The sequence below is a fragment of the Melitaea cinxia genome, chromosome 26, assembly GCF_905220565.1.
Source record: "Melitaea cinxia chromosome 26, ilMelCinx1.1, whole genome shotgun sequence".
Taxonomy (NCBI): Eukaryota; Metazoa; Arthropoda; class Insecta; order Lepidoptera; family Nymphalidae; genus Melitaea; species Melitaea cinxia.
Window position 1 is genome coordinate 4017375 of NC_059419.1, and position 14202 is coordinate 4031576.

A 14202-nucleotide genomic window follows, 5' to 3' on the forward strand; every position below is an offset into this window, starting at 1 on the left:
CAAATAAAAAATTCCTAGTATTATATTTTGTTTTTACGAATACATTGCTCACTTAACACTTTCCTTCGTGGTGTTGCCATAAAAAACGCAAATCGGTATTACTCGAACTTTCTAGCTTTAAATTCTAACTTTAAATTTAAACAAAGTTTTCGGTACTTATAAAGATCTCCAATTATTTAAATAAATATTAAATAATATATATATTAAACATTTCGAAAAATTTTAAATAAAAGTTGACGTGTGATAGGAGTTCTTTATTTTATGTTTAGTTACGTTACAAACATAATAACAATGTCTAGTATTATCATTACATTTTAATAATACGGATCAGTGCATTTCAGTTATGTGATCCACATAAAAATGGTTATTAACAAAATATTGTCATAGTATGATGTGATACGTCGATACGATATAAATTAATATCGATATATTTATTCGGAATACCATATGTCGTAGCGAATCGTATGGCTATAATATCGTTTTATATCGATATATCGTTTCGTATTAGGCATCCCCAAATACAACTATTTAGTTTAACCGTGTGATGAAAATGAGCAAAAAGGCTTTATTAATTAATATTGGATTTATTGGAAAAATTGTCAGATGCTTTTTTTTACTACTTTAATCTTCTTAATTATAAAGCAGTTTTATAAGTGTAATTTATAAATATGCCTTAACAATGTCTTATTAGGATTCATTGATCGCTTAAATTGAATTTAAAAATATTCGAGATTCGATATTTTTAATCAGCAAGCCGATAAATTTTGATTTTATTAGATCACCTTGATGTCGTTTCATTCATTTTCGCGATAATAATCTCGTTATCTTCAGAAACTTGTTAACTGAAATCAGTTCAGTCCTGACCTTCAATTTCAATTGGAAGTGTAATTTCTTTTGCAAACTAAAATTGTTTTAAACGTTTTTCTTGAAATGACGGGTATACGGGTTTATTGGTAGTCACACATCGACACCAACAATTTATACTACGCCAATTCGATTTTTCGATAAGTTTGTTTTTTAATGCGAACTTGATAAAATGTGTTTTTATATGTAATAAAAAAAAATTGTGAAATTGCAATGAATAAATTAACTATTAAAGATACCAAATTTCAAATAAGTTTCTTAATTAATATAGAAGGTATCACGTTTTTCCCTTTTATAAGTCTATTGTAAAGTTCATTTTTAAAAGTTAGCTTAGTATAAATTGCTGGTGTCGACATGTCCTTAAAATATTTTAGTAAGCGCTTATCGGAATATTTTGGTTTGGAAAACCCATTTTTAGTTACTAGGAGTAAAATTAAATATGCCGGTGCTAGTTTGTAGTAATATATGGTGATAACAACAAGAAACAAATTTTGGCAAGTTTGTTATAATAGTGATCTATTGATGCTACTCACGTGAGCGTGTAATACGATTTGTTTATTCTTGGAGTGTCATCTCACTTTGTCAAAACTATTCTATTTCTATATCAACTATATTCGTCAATCGTACGTCTTAGTTCGTGACATAATTCCTTGTGGTATAGTTTATTTTGTACACGATTAATATCTACGTTTCAACGCTAAGCCCAAGAGTCAGGTCTCTGCGCGTTGCCAAACCTCGACTCCTTCGTCATATACATGTACGAGGTATACCATGCTCTCACATGTTCGCTGCTTATAGAGCCCTTTGGCAGGCGTCGTTGCCAGTGCAACGAAGCCAGCTAACGAGACCCCTGACTGTTAGACGAAGTACAGCTATATAAATGTTTTGATTAAAGGCAGGAGGAAGCGGGGCGGATCAAACGCCCTGGTTGATATAAAGTTGGCAAGCTTATCCTAGTCCGCCTCGATTAATGTTTTGTACAACACGCTCCTCTTACCGCACGTACCTATGATGTATACGTATCGGTAAAATGATTGTGGCTATTTATCATTCACTACGGATTTCGTGCCAAATATCCCAGTTGTACTTTTAAATAGAGATCTTTGAAATTTGGTCATGTGATGAGAAGCAGGTTTAAAAAATAAAACTGTACTAGTATTGGAATATACAAATGAAGCTATTTATTCTGAATAAGATTTCAATACGCTAGGATTTCTTTTTGTCTGCGAAACACTGTGTATGCGTGCCATAAATAAGACACACACGTTCCACTTAAATATATCCTATCCCATATGACATCAGAGCCCTTTCAAGAGTTATTACCGTGCAATTCGAATTCGATTTTCATCTTGTCCCGTGACGTCTCTGCGGTCCGACGTTTTGCAAACGTCAATGTGACGTTATATTGGTTCCAGACGTACATATATACTTTTCATGTTGACATCAGAAATAATTATAAAATATGTATAAGATAAACTGTCTGTGACGTCAGTCGACATTCATTTGATTTTAATTTTAGATCGTCTGCTAGTTTTTTTTTTTTTTTTTGTACTGAATGTTTTCATATCGAACACGATTCGAATTTCATTTTTTATGAAAATATGTCTTACATTATAGCTAACTTTTTTATCTTCTATTTAAACGCATGACTCTTGTATGTTACACCAAACTCTTTTACATTGAATATTCTAAAACAATTCAATCCGTTGATTCTGACCGCTAGTTTCATCAAAGGAACGTGGCGTTCTCGAAAAGCAATTTATTTTACTAACCCGTCTGTCTCATGTACCCGGTTACCGCAGGATTTGTATCAGGTTATGGGACATAATAGAGGGGATTTAGCTCTCGGGCGATGCAGATATCATACCTCGCAGCAGTTCGATTTTATACCTATGACATTTCGTATCTGATAGCTTTATCTTTAGCACTATTACTGGATTATCAAATTGCTTAATTCTAATTGATTGATAATAATTGATATGTTGCCCTTAATTACTTTAAAGCTTAATATATTTTGTATGTGAAACGAAATATTATTATTGCACATGGACTTCAATAAAATCAAGGATGTCCCTGTTATTCGTTTGCCCAACATTGTTCTATAGTCATTCTTGTTATAGGAAAGCATTTTGCTCAGCAAATAAATATTACAGAACGTCCAAGATATGATCTGATTCGAGTTTATAGTCTAACAAAAATTTGTAATAAGTCATGTAACTTACGTCATTTTTGGTAGATTTAAATTACTACCTTGAAACGAATTCATCTATCGCTTGATACATTCGTCGCGCGTTTTAGTTCTCCAATTAGTATTCTGACGAAGTAAATTATTAGAGAATCATCGTCTGAAATAAACTTTATCTGTATAAGTATTTAAGCGTGCTAAAAAAATAAAGAATATCTTTTTACGAATGATTTTTGGAGTCCTCCTAAGTACTAACTAGTTGGAAGTTCCATAAAATAGTTTGAATAACTAAATAGAACTCGTGCTTTTTCGTCATTATGAAAACACGACATTTTCGTATTTTAACCGTCTAGTAAGTAAGCTACTGGCTTAGTGAATATAGAAAACCGAGTTTTAGAGTATTCTTCAGAAATGTTTATATTTACTTCTCAAAATGTTCACAATACAAAACATTTAATAAAGAAATGTGCGTTAATCTTAAATCGATTTGTTATAGAACATGTCAGGAATCCGAGTCTCAATTGCATCCTGTTATGAATTACATTTCTTCTCCAAAAGCGTATTTCATTCTACGTCCATATTTCTCGTAAAAGATATATTCGGTGCCCGCGCCTATGCTTCCGTATTCTTGGAAAATCAATTAAATTTAAAGCATATCGTCTCTGGAATAGGGTGTATATTCAATTATCATTTCGATACAGTATTAAGGTTTTCCATTTATCAAGTTACAGGCCATTTCGTTCCGAATATGTACATCCTCTTCTTAAAAAATATTAAATAGAGTGCTACTGTTCTTGGTTTTGCCCGCACTTGCACGAATGAAGGAACAGGAAACCTTTAACTGATTTTGGTTTAAATGAAATGTCGTGTAATTTATTTATTTTTAACAGTAGCTTATGTAAAATGTTTTGTTTCTATATTTTTTATCCCGTCATTACCGTAAAATGAAATACCATGTTTAACCTACTATGTTTAAGTGTAGCTTCGTAAATTAATTATAGTTTAATGATTAAATTTAGTGTTTGTTTGTAAGCGAGAAAAAAAAGTAATTTAATAATATTACAGACTTTCCCGAAAATTCGCCAATCTTTAATATCATAAATAAGTTTTACTTTTTCATTAAACGTAATCTCTCTTACACTATCTATACATAATCAGCGTTATCCGGACCGCGAGCCGGTCCGATAAGCGGGTCAAAGTTTTAACCGTATTAACTGCAGCGACTGGAAATTGTATAATCCACGCCGCACTCCCGCGAGATTTACCTGCGAATGAACAAATTTACCACTCGAAATACCAATGTCGTTTTTATTAACGATATTCGTTTTTTTATTTCCTTATTTCTACATCGATTTTTTTTTTCTATTTGTTGTACGTATTTTCATCACTTCCCTCCTTTAGTTCTTAAAACTAAGAGGCACTATAACAATGGACGTCTACCTATTTCTAATTAATTATATTTTTTACATGTCTCATACACAATTTGATTATTTTATTATGCTGCGCACTTAAATATGCTAACGAGTAGTTTTTGAGTTATACCTATAATGTGTATTTTAATTTTTAGCGTAACTAATATACGGCTCTAGCCCCAGTTTAATACAAATATGTTATATTGATTTCAATATAGAAGCTAAATAAAACAATTTTACTTTCGCGTAATGTGCGTCTTGTATCACAGAGTTAAAACCTAATCCCTATCATTTTTCAGACTTGAGAAATTACACATATAGAATATTGTCACTGGCCGCGGTTCGCGTGAAATTCGATACAATAATTCTTTTTTTTTACGTCACTATGTCGGCAAACAAGCGTACGGCTCACCTGATGGTAAGAGATTACCGTAGCTTATAGACACCTGTAACACCAGAAGCATCGCAAGCGCGTTGCCGACTCAATCCCCAATCCCCACAGGAGCTCTGGTCACCTTACTCACCAACAGGAACACAATACTGCTTGAAAACAGTATTATTTTGCTGTGATCTTCTGTAAGGTCGAGGTACTACTCCAGTCGGGCTGCTCCATATTTTGAGAAGGAAATTCCTGCTGTGCCCTACCTCAGTTAAATTCAATTTAAATAATTACAATGATTAAGTAATTTTATTGTGCTATTATTTCACGGATATTGATTTATTCGCCGAGACTGAAAAACAACAGAATCGCATTGCTTTTAAGCAAACTCTCAAACCAAGACATATTTTATAGTTCGATCAATAGGCTACTTGTATTTATTATCACTCACAGAAGGAGTAACCAATAATGTCGATCAACTGGCTATCATAACTTCCCACTGTGTAAATCCCATTATACACGATATATATATTTTTTTCTAAACATAAGGAGGGATTGTAAATTATTTATATTCCTTAGAAATCTTAAGTAAATTTTATATCAAAGTATTGCTCCATAATTAAAGAATCCATTGCGCGAATATACGATTTCCGGACGATTCGGTAATAAAAATTGCAAAACAATGAATTCGCTGCCGCCGTTAATTGCTTTCAGCATTTCATATTGCCACTGGGAATAAAGTTATAGATAGAAAATTGTATTGAGGTTCGCTTACATCAGCGCTTTCCCTATTTATATCTACAACTTTAAGTATTAATAATAATAATAAAATCAGTTTTATTGCGAACGATGTTTACTATATTACCAACATATAAGAAACAGAGACTATAAATATAACGTGTGTAAATAAGGTAGTGGAACTGAATATATTTTAAAGCCTAAGTAATAAATTACAGAAAAGAAACAGTTAATGTAATATATGTGTATATATGTAAGTATACATAACTTTAAAGAGGACAGCGGAAAACTGCTAGATTCAGAGGGTGCAGGACTGGACGGAGTGACGCAGCAGTGGTCTGTTAAAGGCTGATGGATGGATGGTGATACAATATATAATTATGTTCCTCTTTAATTTTTATTTTAAAATGAATTTATTTAATATAATAGATAATAAACTAATCAGATCTTAAAAATAGTTTTGTGGTTTTTGTGCCTTAGAACAATTTAGTTAAGCTTCAATCCGAGTGGAGTGAGAATTCCAGCGATACCATACGTAAATTGGTTTAGGGGTTTTAAAGTTACAGTGGTATGAATTTACCCATATACATACCAATGTAAACCTTCAAACATAGTACTCCTTTTATTGGTAACGCGTCAAAACAATAATTAAGAATATATATATATATATATATAGGAGATAGTATAATATATATAGGATATAGGACAGGAGAGGTAATTAAAGCGACGTGCGCATGTGAACGTATCTTTTTTTAGATATTTATTTCATCTCGTAAACTCTGCGATCGTTTTCCTTTTCTCTGACTTTAATTATGTTTAGCCTGTCAAACGGATATTGTTCATTTGCTGTTCGACTCACTGTCTTAAGGATATTCTTATACCGATCTCTTTGTACGTTTTTATTTACTTCGTTACGTGATGTTAGCTATTTTTCTTAGACCCGACTGTTCGAGAATTACGGAGACGCTAATTTTATCTTGTAATAGTTTGTTTGATTCACCTGATTTCTAGGAAAGTTATTGACTTTAAATGTTATATAGAAGCGGATTTTTTTTAAATATTTTTTTGTTTATTGTATTTTTTTTAAATAAAGCTTCTTTACGCACGCTTGACTTGGGGAGTAAGCTGGTGAATGCGTGACGAGAGCGTTACGAAAAGTGTGATCGGGTGAGGGGAACGGAACGGAGATATAAGTTAGATGGAGCTAAAGAAGTTTTACTGAAGTAACTCCTTCCGTCCGAATTTTAAATGATGGACGGTAATAAAATTGTGTTTGACCCATTTATTTGTGCGTTACGATTTTTTAAGAACAAGAAATCTGATGATGCTTATTTTTTGAAAGTTTTGCTATTAGAAATTAAAGCTATACTAATTAGAACTTTGAATCAAATTTTCTCTAATTAATGGCATTTTAATCGAATAAGAGCGTATATTTTTGTAGAATAAGATGTCAAAAGTTATCTTTAGTACGTAGCAAGCGTAGAGCTCGCTAATGAAGAGTGATGTTCGTAGCTGATAAGGTCAGAGTTGAATCTACGAGAGTGTTTCAGGTATTTAGCGTTTAATTAATAAGATTTCTTTCATACTATGTGCGTCCCGTGGTTTTACCAAGATAATACATTACTCGTATACCATGTTAATCATGATAATTAAAATACTATAATTATGTGATGATAATTCTCTAAATATCTACATACCAAGTTAATGCTATAGTGTAATTTATTACGAATTATTTTTGCTTTATTTTACTTTATTGTCATTAGGAAATTGTTTTACTTTATTGTCATTAATCAATCAACAAATCAATTGCCTATTTATAATATTAGTTTAGAAGTAAAGAAAGCCTTCCTTTCTTCAGAACTTCTTAACGGCAAAGCTTGTAAAAATTTGTACAAATGATCACTTCAGCCTATCACAGTCCACTGCTGGATATAGGCCTCCACAAGTTCGCGCCAAAAATAGCGTGAACTCGTCTGTGTTGCCCGTAGTCACCACGCTGGGCAGGCGGGTTGGTGACCGCAGGGCTGGCTAGGTCGTACCGCAGAAGCTGCTGCTCGTCTTCGGCCTATGTATTTCAAAGCCCGTAATTAGATGGTTATCCCGCCATCGGTCGGATTTTTAAGTTCCAGAGTGGTAGTGGAACTGAGTTATCCTTTAGTCGACTCTTACGACACCCACGGGAAAAGAGGGAGTGGCTATATTCGTTACTGCCGTAACCACACAGCAGTGTACAAATAAATAACATTCAAATATAATATCGATCAATCCACACGAAAGTAACAATAAACTTAGTAACCGAAGTACTTCGGTTCAACGCCCGACTGTAACATTGCGCAAGTTATCTTGCGTCATAACTTTGAGCATTTCATGGAAACATCGGCTCCTGCCCTATTTCCGTTTTACAACCTTTATATGTCGCACTGCCTTTGTTTTACCTCTGCCCTTATTGAATCAATATTTATGCTATTACGTAATATACTCAATGTTTATATTGCTAGTAATCTTAAATATATATAAAATCTGCATTTACGTTATGGTTACCGCCTCTGACTGAGTTATAGCGTGATTTTTTGTAGTCTATAATTCTTCTGATTAAAAGCTAAGAAAAATATTATGAAGAAAAAGATCCGCCCGTGCGTGTATCCATAAATTTTTTCGATGTTTTTTTTTTTCTATAAAAATCGCAAACTCAAAGGACGAGCAGGTTATAATTAACCGGCTTTGTTAATTATAAAACACAACGTGATTAAAACCATGTTTACGTACGTTTTATCTCCACATGTTAACGGTTAATTGTTTTGGGTTAATGTGTTCATGAGATATGTACGCGTTTTCCTTAATTCGTTTCAGGATTTCGCTCATAAAACCTCCGCACTCGTATAGCGGGTGACGTCACATGTGCCTAAAGCGATAATCATGATATTTTTGGACACGTCAAAAGTTTTCACTTCTAATTTAACTTTAATTTTCATCCGTCTCTTGATTTCTACTGTCTTGGCAATTAATTTTGTGTAAAATAAGTCTTCTAAAGTACTTAGAATATACAAAATTTATACAAATTTTACCGTCAAGTAGATTTTTATGGTATATTATCTAAAAAAAAAATGTATAAGTCTTCATTGATATTCTATTAAAAATTAAACTTGTAATAAAATGTTGTCCTTCAGTTAGTGCAAGAATTATTTTTAAATTTTAATTAGATATCCATTACGTATCAGACATATATACGAATTTATTGAAATAAGATAAAAGTATATAAAGCTCAACTTCCATAAATCTCAGTTGATCTTATATAACACAGTTTTTTTTTCTCTTAAGACTTTCTAAACACAATAATTATTAAAAATATGCATCACAAATAAATGCGTATAACTAAATCAAAAAGAAACATCTTGGGATTACCACAAAAATATAAAATTTACATTTATAATGCTAGTATAGATGTAGGCTTACCTTAAAACAAGACATAAATTGTAACGAAGCCGCACGCTAAAGCATAACATTATACGAAAGTAAATGTGAGCCTCTAAGTAGTCTAAGTTATAAGACTGAGACGGGTTTTTTTTTAATTCAAGGTTAATAAGTAGGCCGTGAACTCGCGGCAGAACAGAAATTTTTAATTATAAAAACCCGTAATTAAATCTTGTTTTCTTCGCAAATTCAATTTACTTTGTGAAATCGCTCTTAATAAAAAATAAGTCAATAAATTATTTTACCCTAACCTACTCTAAGTTAAACATCTCTGGTAGACAAAGGCATATTTTATCTCTCTTCTCGTCAAAGATCTTAATCAAAGTGAGGATTTTAGCTTAATATGCTATGCTACTCTACTTATTGGCATAACATATGTATCTAAATATTTCTCAAAACCTTTAAGTCTAAGTAGTATAAAAAGTCGTGTAAGAAGTTATTTGGGTCGATGCCTTTTAACAAAAAACTCCTTTCATATTATTAATACAAAAAAAAAATACTTAATTTTACCTTACGAAGTCAGGGGTTGTCAATCAATTAGATAACGTTAATATATAAACTTTTTATTCATATCCATATAAAAATCATCGATTACCCTTGCAAGTCATTATACTTTTTTTTTAATGTGGTGTGGTAAGTGTAGTAGGTATTAATAAGAAAGTCCAACATTTACTAGCATGTTATTAAATACATAACGTTCACGACAGGAAGGTATTACGATCAACCTTCGATTAAAACGATAAAAATTACTTTTTCGAGGTAAGTTTTGGTAATGTCCTCATTTTTAACGTTTTATCGTAAATCAGAATAGCACTCGTTAGTGATTACGTAATCTAGAGTAGAAATTATCTCTTGATATGGGTGTTTACTTTCATAAATAAATATTATGTTCGTTCTAATTTAATGTAAGATTAATAACTTGATGTACCTACAAAAATAAAAATAAACGTGAGAAAAAAATGTTTTTAAATTTAATTCCCCTTCCTTCTTAATCTCGATATCATATAAAACACAAAATAATACATTACTCTGGATTTCAAACTATGTGTATAACAATTTAAGCAATCGTCATTTTGTCGTTCGTTTGTTGTCAACACGAAAGAGTGACAAACATCCATATGACGTCACAACCCTATCACATTTACAATATTAGAAGGGCACAACGAAATGTTTTTGAAAGGCGTCCGCATTTCATATTAAACGCGTGTCACAAATTAACGTGTCACAGAATTTCTATAAAGGGACCTCGTTTTAATATTGAGTAATTTACATAGCTAGGGAACGTGTTAAAATAATGAATCGAGTTTACGGGATATGGGGATATGAACAATTACGTTCGTGACGTCAACGGAAGGTGACAACTAACAATATAATTTGCGAGCGCGGTTTTAACGAATTCGTTATTGACGACACGACATCGGCCTATTTTAGAGACCAATTTTAATTAGTAATAATGCTAACTAGACGCGCCCTTCGGTTGCATTTAATGTTTAAACTTGATTATGTTCATATTAATTGACGCTTGTGTGTTATTTTTCGCTTCTGGAATATAGAGTGTGATATATTTTATTCCTTGGTAAACAAGTTATTGAAAATTACTAGGTCTCAAGATCATGTAAAAACAGGGCTACTTAAAACTTTTTTACAACGTATATACATACCTATAGGGACGGATTTTTTTTTCATTCGTTTCGATTCAAATAACAGTGAACAAAGTTTTCATTATTAGTTACTAAAAACTATTTCAAACTCTTTCGGACTGTTTTAGTAATTATGAAAACTCTTAAAATGAAATATTATACAATTTAACGCAAATCGTCCGTGTCGTTTTAAAGCTATTAATATTTTTTTTTTTTCGATCAAAAATTTAATATTTACGTTTTTAAATATTACACTGAAAAATTCTACTCTCGCTTGTAACATTACTTCTGAACTTCATACCGCAAAGAATATCTAGCTACCTATAATGTTTTTGTAGAGATAAAAATCGTAAACATAATTACTTTAGCGTTGTAATATTAATACGGATGTAACAAGGTGGCATCTCTCAAAACAAAGCTCTTTTAATAAAGCCGGGTATAATTTTGGAACGGCATTCGTTTTTGATCTCGAAAACTTATTAATATTCCGCATTGTGACTATTCTGGTCGTAAGCCAAAATATTGTTTTCACATTTAAACGTATATTCCTTTGCGATTGTAATTGTGAATTTTTCAGTCTATTTCCGATGAGAAATAATTACTTTGAATAATGTATGCATATCCAAGATTTTTATTTTTAATTGTTTGTTAAACTAACACGTATTTTTATGTAAAAAACGAGTAATGAAAATATAGTACTAAGTATGGTTTTTCGACACATTTAAATTATGCATATACAACACTTTTTATCCAATTAAGTTATAAGGATGTTAATAACATTATTAAATTTTATTACGTCTGGTTCATTGTTATTGTTTAAAAATGATAACTAGCCACATAGTATGATATATTATAGTAATAAACAAGGAAACAATTAGGTACGTAACAACTTGGCAGTATACGGATTTTATATTCGTATAATCATCTTTCTGCTCAATCCATGTCCAATGTTTAATCTAATGAATATATGTGTTTCCTGATAATTATATATAATACTAGCTGACCTGTCGAATTTTGTACCGCCTTATTATTATTTAATATATAATAGAGACAAATAAATATAATTATGATAAATAAACTAACCGATTCTATGATTTTATTATTCCAAATTTTAAAATAATATAAAAAATATACAATTTCACAAATAGTACATTACGGATGTACGAGAATAGATCGATAATCGTAAAACGAAGAGCCATTGAACAGGATTACAGAATATATATGACTTACCTCGTCGAATGTTATACATACGTCTACTCCGTCTAATCCATCTTTATATAAAGATATATAAAACGATAGATATATTGCTGAGCTCAAATAATGAGAATATTTAAGGTCTTCTAAAACTTACTTATAAAGTTCTTACGGAATAATCGGTTAGGATAATTGCACAGAAAATTGAAAAGATTCAAAAAACCCAAGACAGGACAGGATCTATCAAGTCAGTTCGTTTCGTTATATGTATAAATATATTGTTGATCATATTGTTTTTTAGTCTTAGAAACTTCAAAACAACATAACAACCGAAATTTTAAACAACATTACAAAATGTCGAATTTACCGATTGCATAATATTCAATTATGATTATCTTTGTCACCAGGTCTTAGCGGTTCGAAAGCGGACCTGCAACACAGGCGCGAGGTGTTCGGGTCGAACCTGATACCGCCGAAACCTCCCAAAACCTTCCTCACCCTGGTCTGGGAGGCGTTGCAGGACGTTACGCTCATCATATTGGAAGTAGCTGCCGTGGTGTCACTAGGGTTGAGTTTTTACAAACCGTCCGAAGACGAGAGTGATCTTGGTAAGTTTATCTTCAATGTCATTCATATCGTTAAAAAATAATCAAAATAACTTCAGAAGACAACTTTACCGGTTATTTTCGTTTGTCCTTACTACATTACCTAGAAAGATATGTAAGAAATGTTTGCAAAAGAATCTATTTGCATTCTATTAATATTACCAAGGGCAGACGTCCAATTCCTCGTTTCCAATTACGTTTATACGAAGAGAAAATTATTTGGGTCATTTATTTAGCAATACAAAGGAATATATCACATTATTCAAAAAAAATCTGATGATCCTACATATTTTAAAAATAAACTTAAATGACCGTTTCAGTGATGTACTATCCCATGAGGGGACATGATATTTTGTTAGATAGATATTAACGAGCTATACTCGTTAATGCCAGCCAAGGAACTTCGCAGTCAGTCTCCTGAGAACAAAAACCAGTCCAGTTAGTTGGCAGACTGATCAAAACCAGAGCAACTTTCTTAACTAACAACGAGATTTGATTATTTGACGTTAAAACAATGCGTTGTTTGAAAACTCATCAAACTTTACCCGGTTACTATTTCTGCCCTTAGTTTGAACAGATCGATTTGAATATCAAAGGATAATAATTTGTATTTGTTTGAAATTTTTAATAAATTAACTTGTTACCGAAATGTAATAAACTAAAAATAGTTTTAAAACATCTCAATGTTGGTATTTGAAATGTTGATAAGAAAGATAGATAGTACGCTGTTAAAATTTTTAAACGCTCGTGGCGCGAAGATAACGCAGAGGAAAAAATGTAAATAATTGTAATTAATAAGTGTATTTTCTCTTTTCAATAACAATTGGAATCATTAGATGACCCTGGTAAGATCAAGTATATGTAAATAATGGTATTTGTAAATCCTGCACCTTGCTCGTTTCCTAGTGTGTGCGCATTAAAGGCCGGTAAAAAAAAATCGACTTCGACTGCAACATGTGTCTGTTCGTGTAGCCTCTACGTTATGTCTATCGGTCTTTGTCTCTTGAATTTCAAACCATGGTCTATCATCTCGAATTAAAATATTGTTTAAGATCTTGATATAATACTTTAAAGCGACGTTTGTAATCGTTGAACACGAGCGTCGATTCGAGATACCATGGTGTTCATAGGGCATGTTGTTTTAGTTGCTTCCAAAAGTAGATCACAAGTAGATAATGCACCCCGGCTCTGTCCGTTCCTTTACCATCCTGTCCGCTTGTGCTAGCATTAAGATGCAGTCGTGGTTGTGATCCTGTTTTATTTCGTACGTGACAATCACTGTTTTTAAGCTCGACACATGCGTACTCGAAGTTTCTAGACATGTTTTATATAAACTTGTTATATCTTATTAAGTCTCAAGGCTTGTTATCAAGTCAAAGTGACTTACGGCAATTGTTAATATTTAAATAAACATGATAATGTATAAAATTTTTAGGTTAATAACTAAAAATGCTGTTGGTCACAAAATACATTTCATTTTTAATGTACACGCAATCCTTCCCCGTATACTTACTTCTTTCTTTATTGGCATGAATGTGAAATTTGAACCTATGTATATTTAAACGTCATAACAATGACGTAATTCTTGAAATTTTATATTCTATTTGTTTGTTTTCTAAATTTTAATTAAATTTTTAATATTTTTAGGAACATTAAAAATGGGCTATGATAAAATAACAAGTGCCACTGTAATCAGTTTATCGTTTGGCTGAAC

At 31.8% G+C, this 14202-nt stretch overlaps 1 protein-coding gene across 1 annotated transcript in view; it reads left to right on the forward strand.

The window, feature by feature from the left end:
- The window catches only part of LOC123666453 (plasma membrane calcium-transporting ATPase 2), a 65273-nt gene that overhangs the window by 17620 nt on the left and 33451 nt on the right, over positions 1-14202 (forward strand). Inside the window, exon 2 of the mRNA XM_045600545.1 lies at positions 12291-12491. Within this exon, the coding sequence (XP_045456501.1) occupies positions 12291-12491 (201 nt within the window). The remainder of the gene's footprint in view (positions 1-12290; positions 12492-14202) is intronic.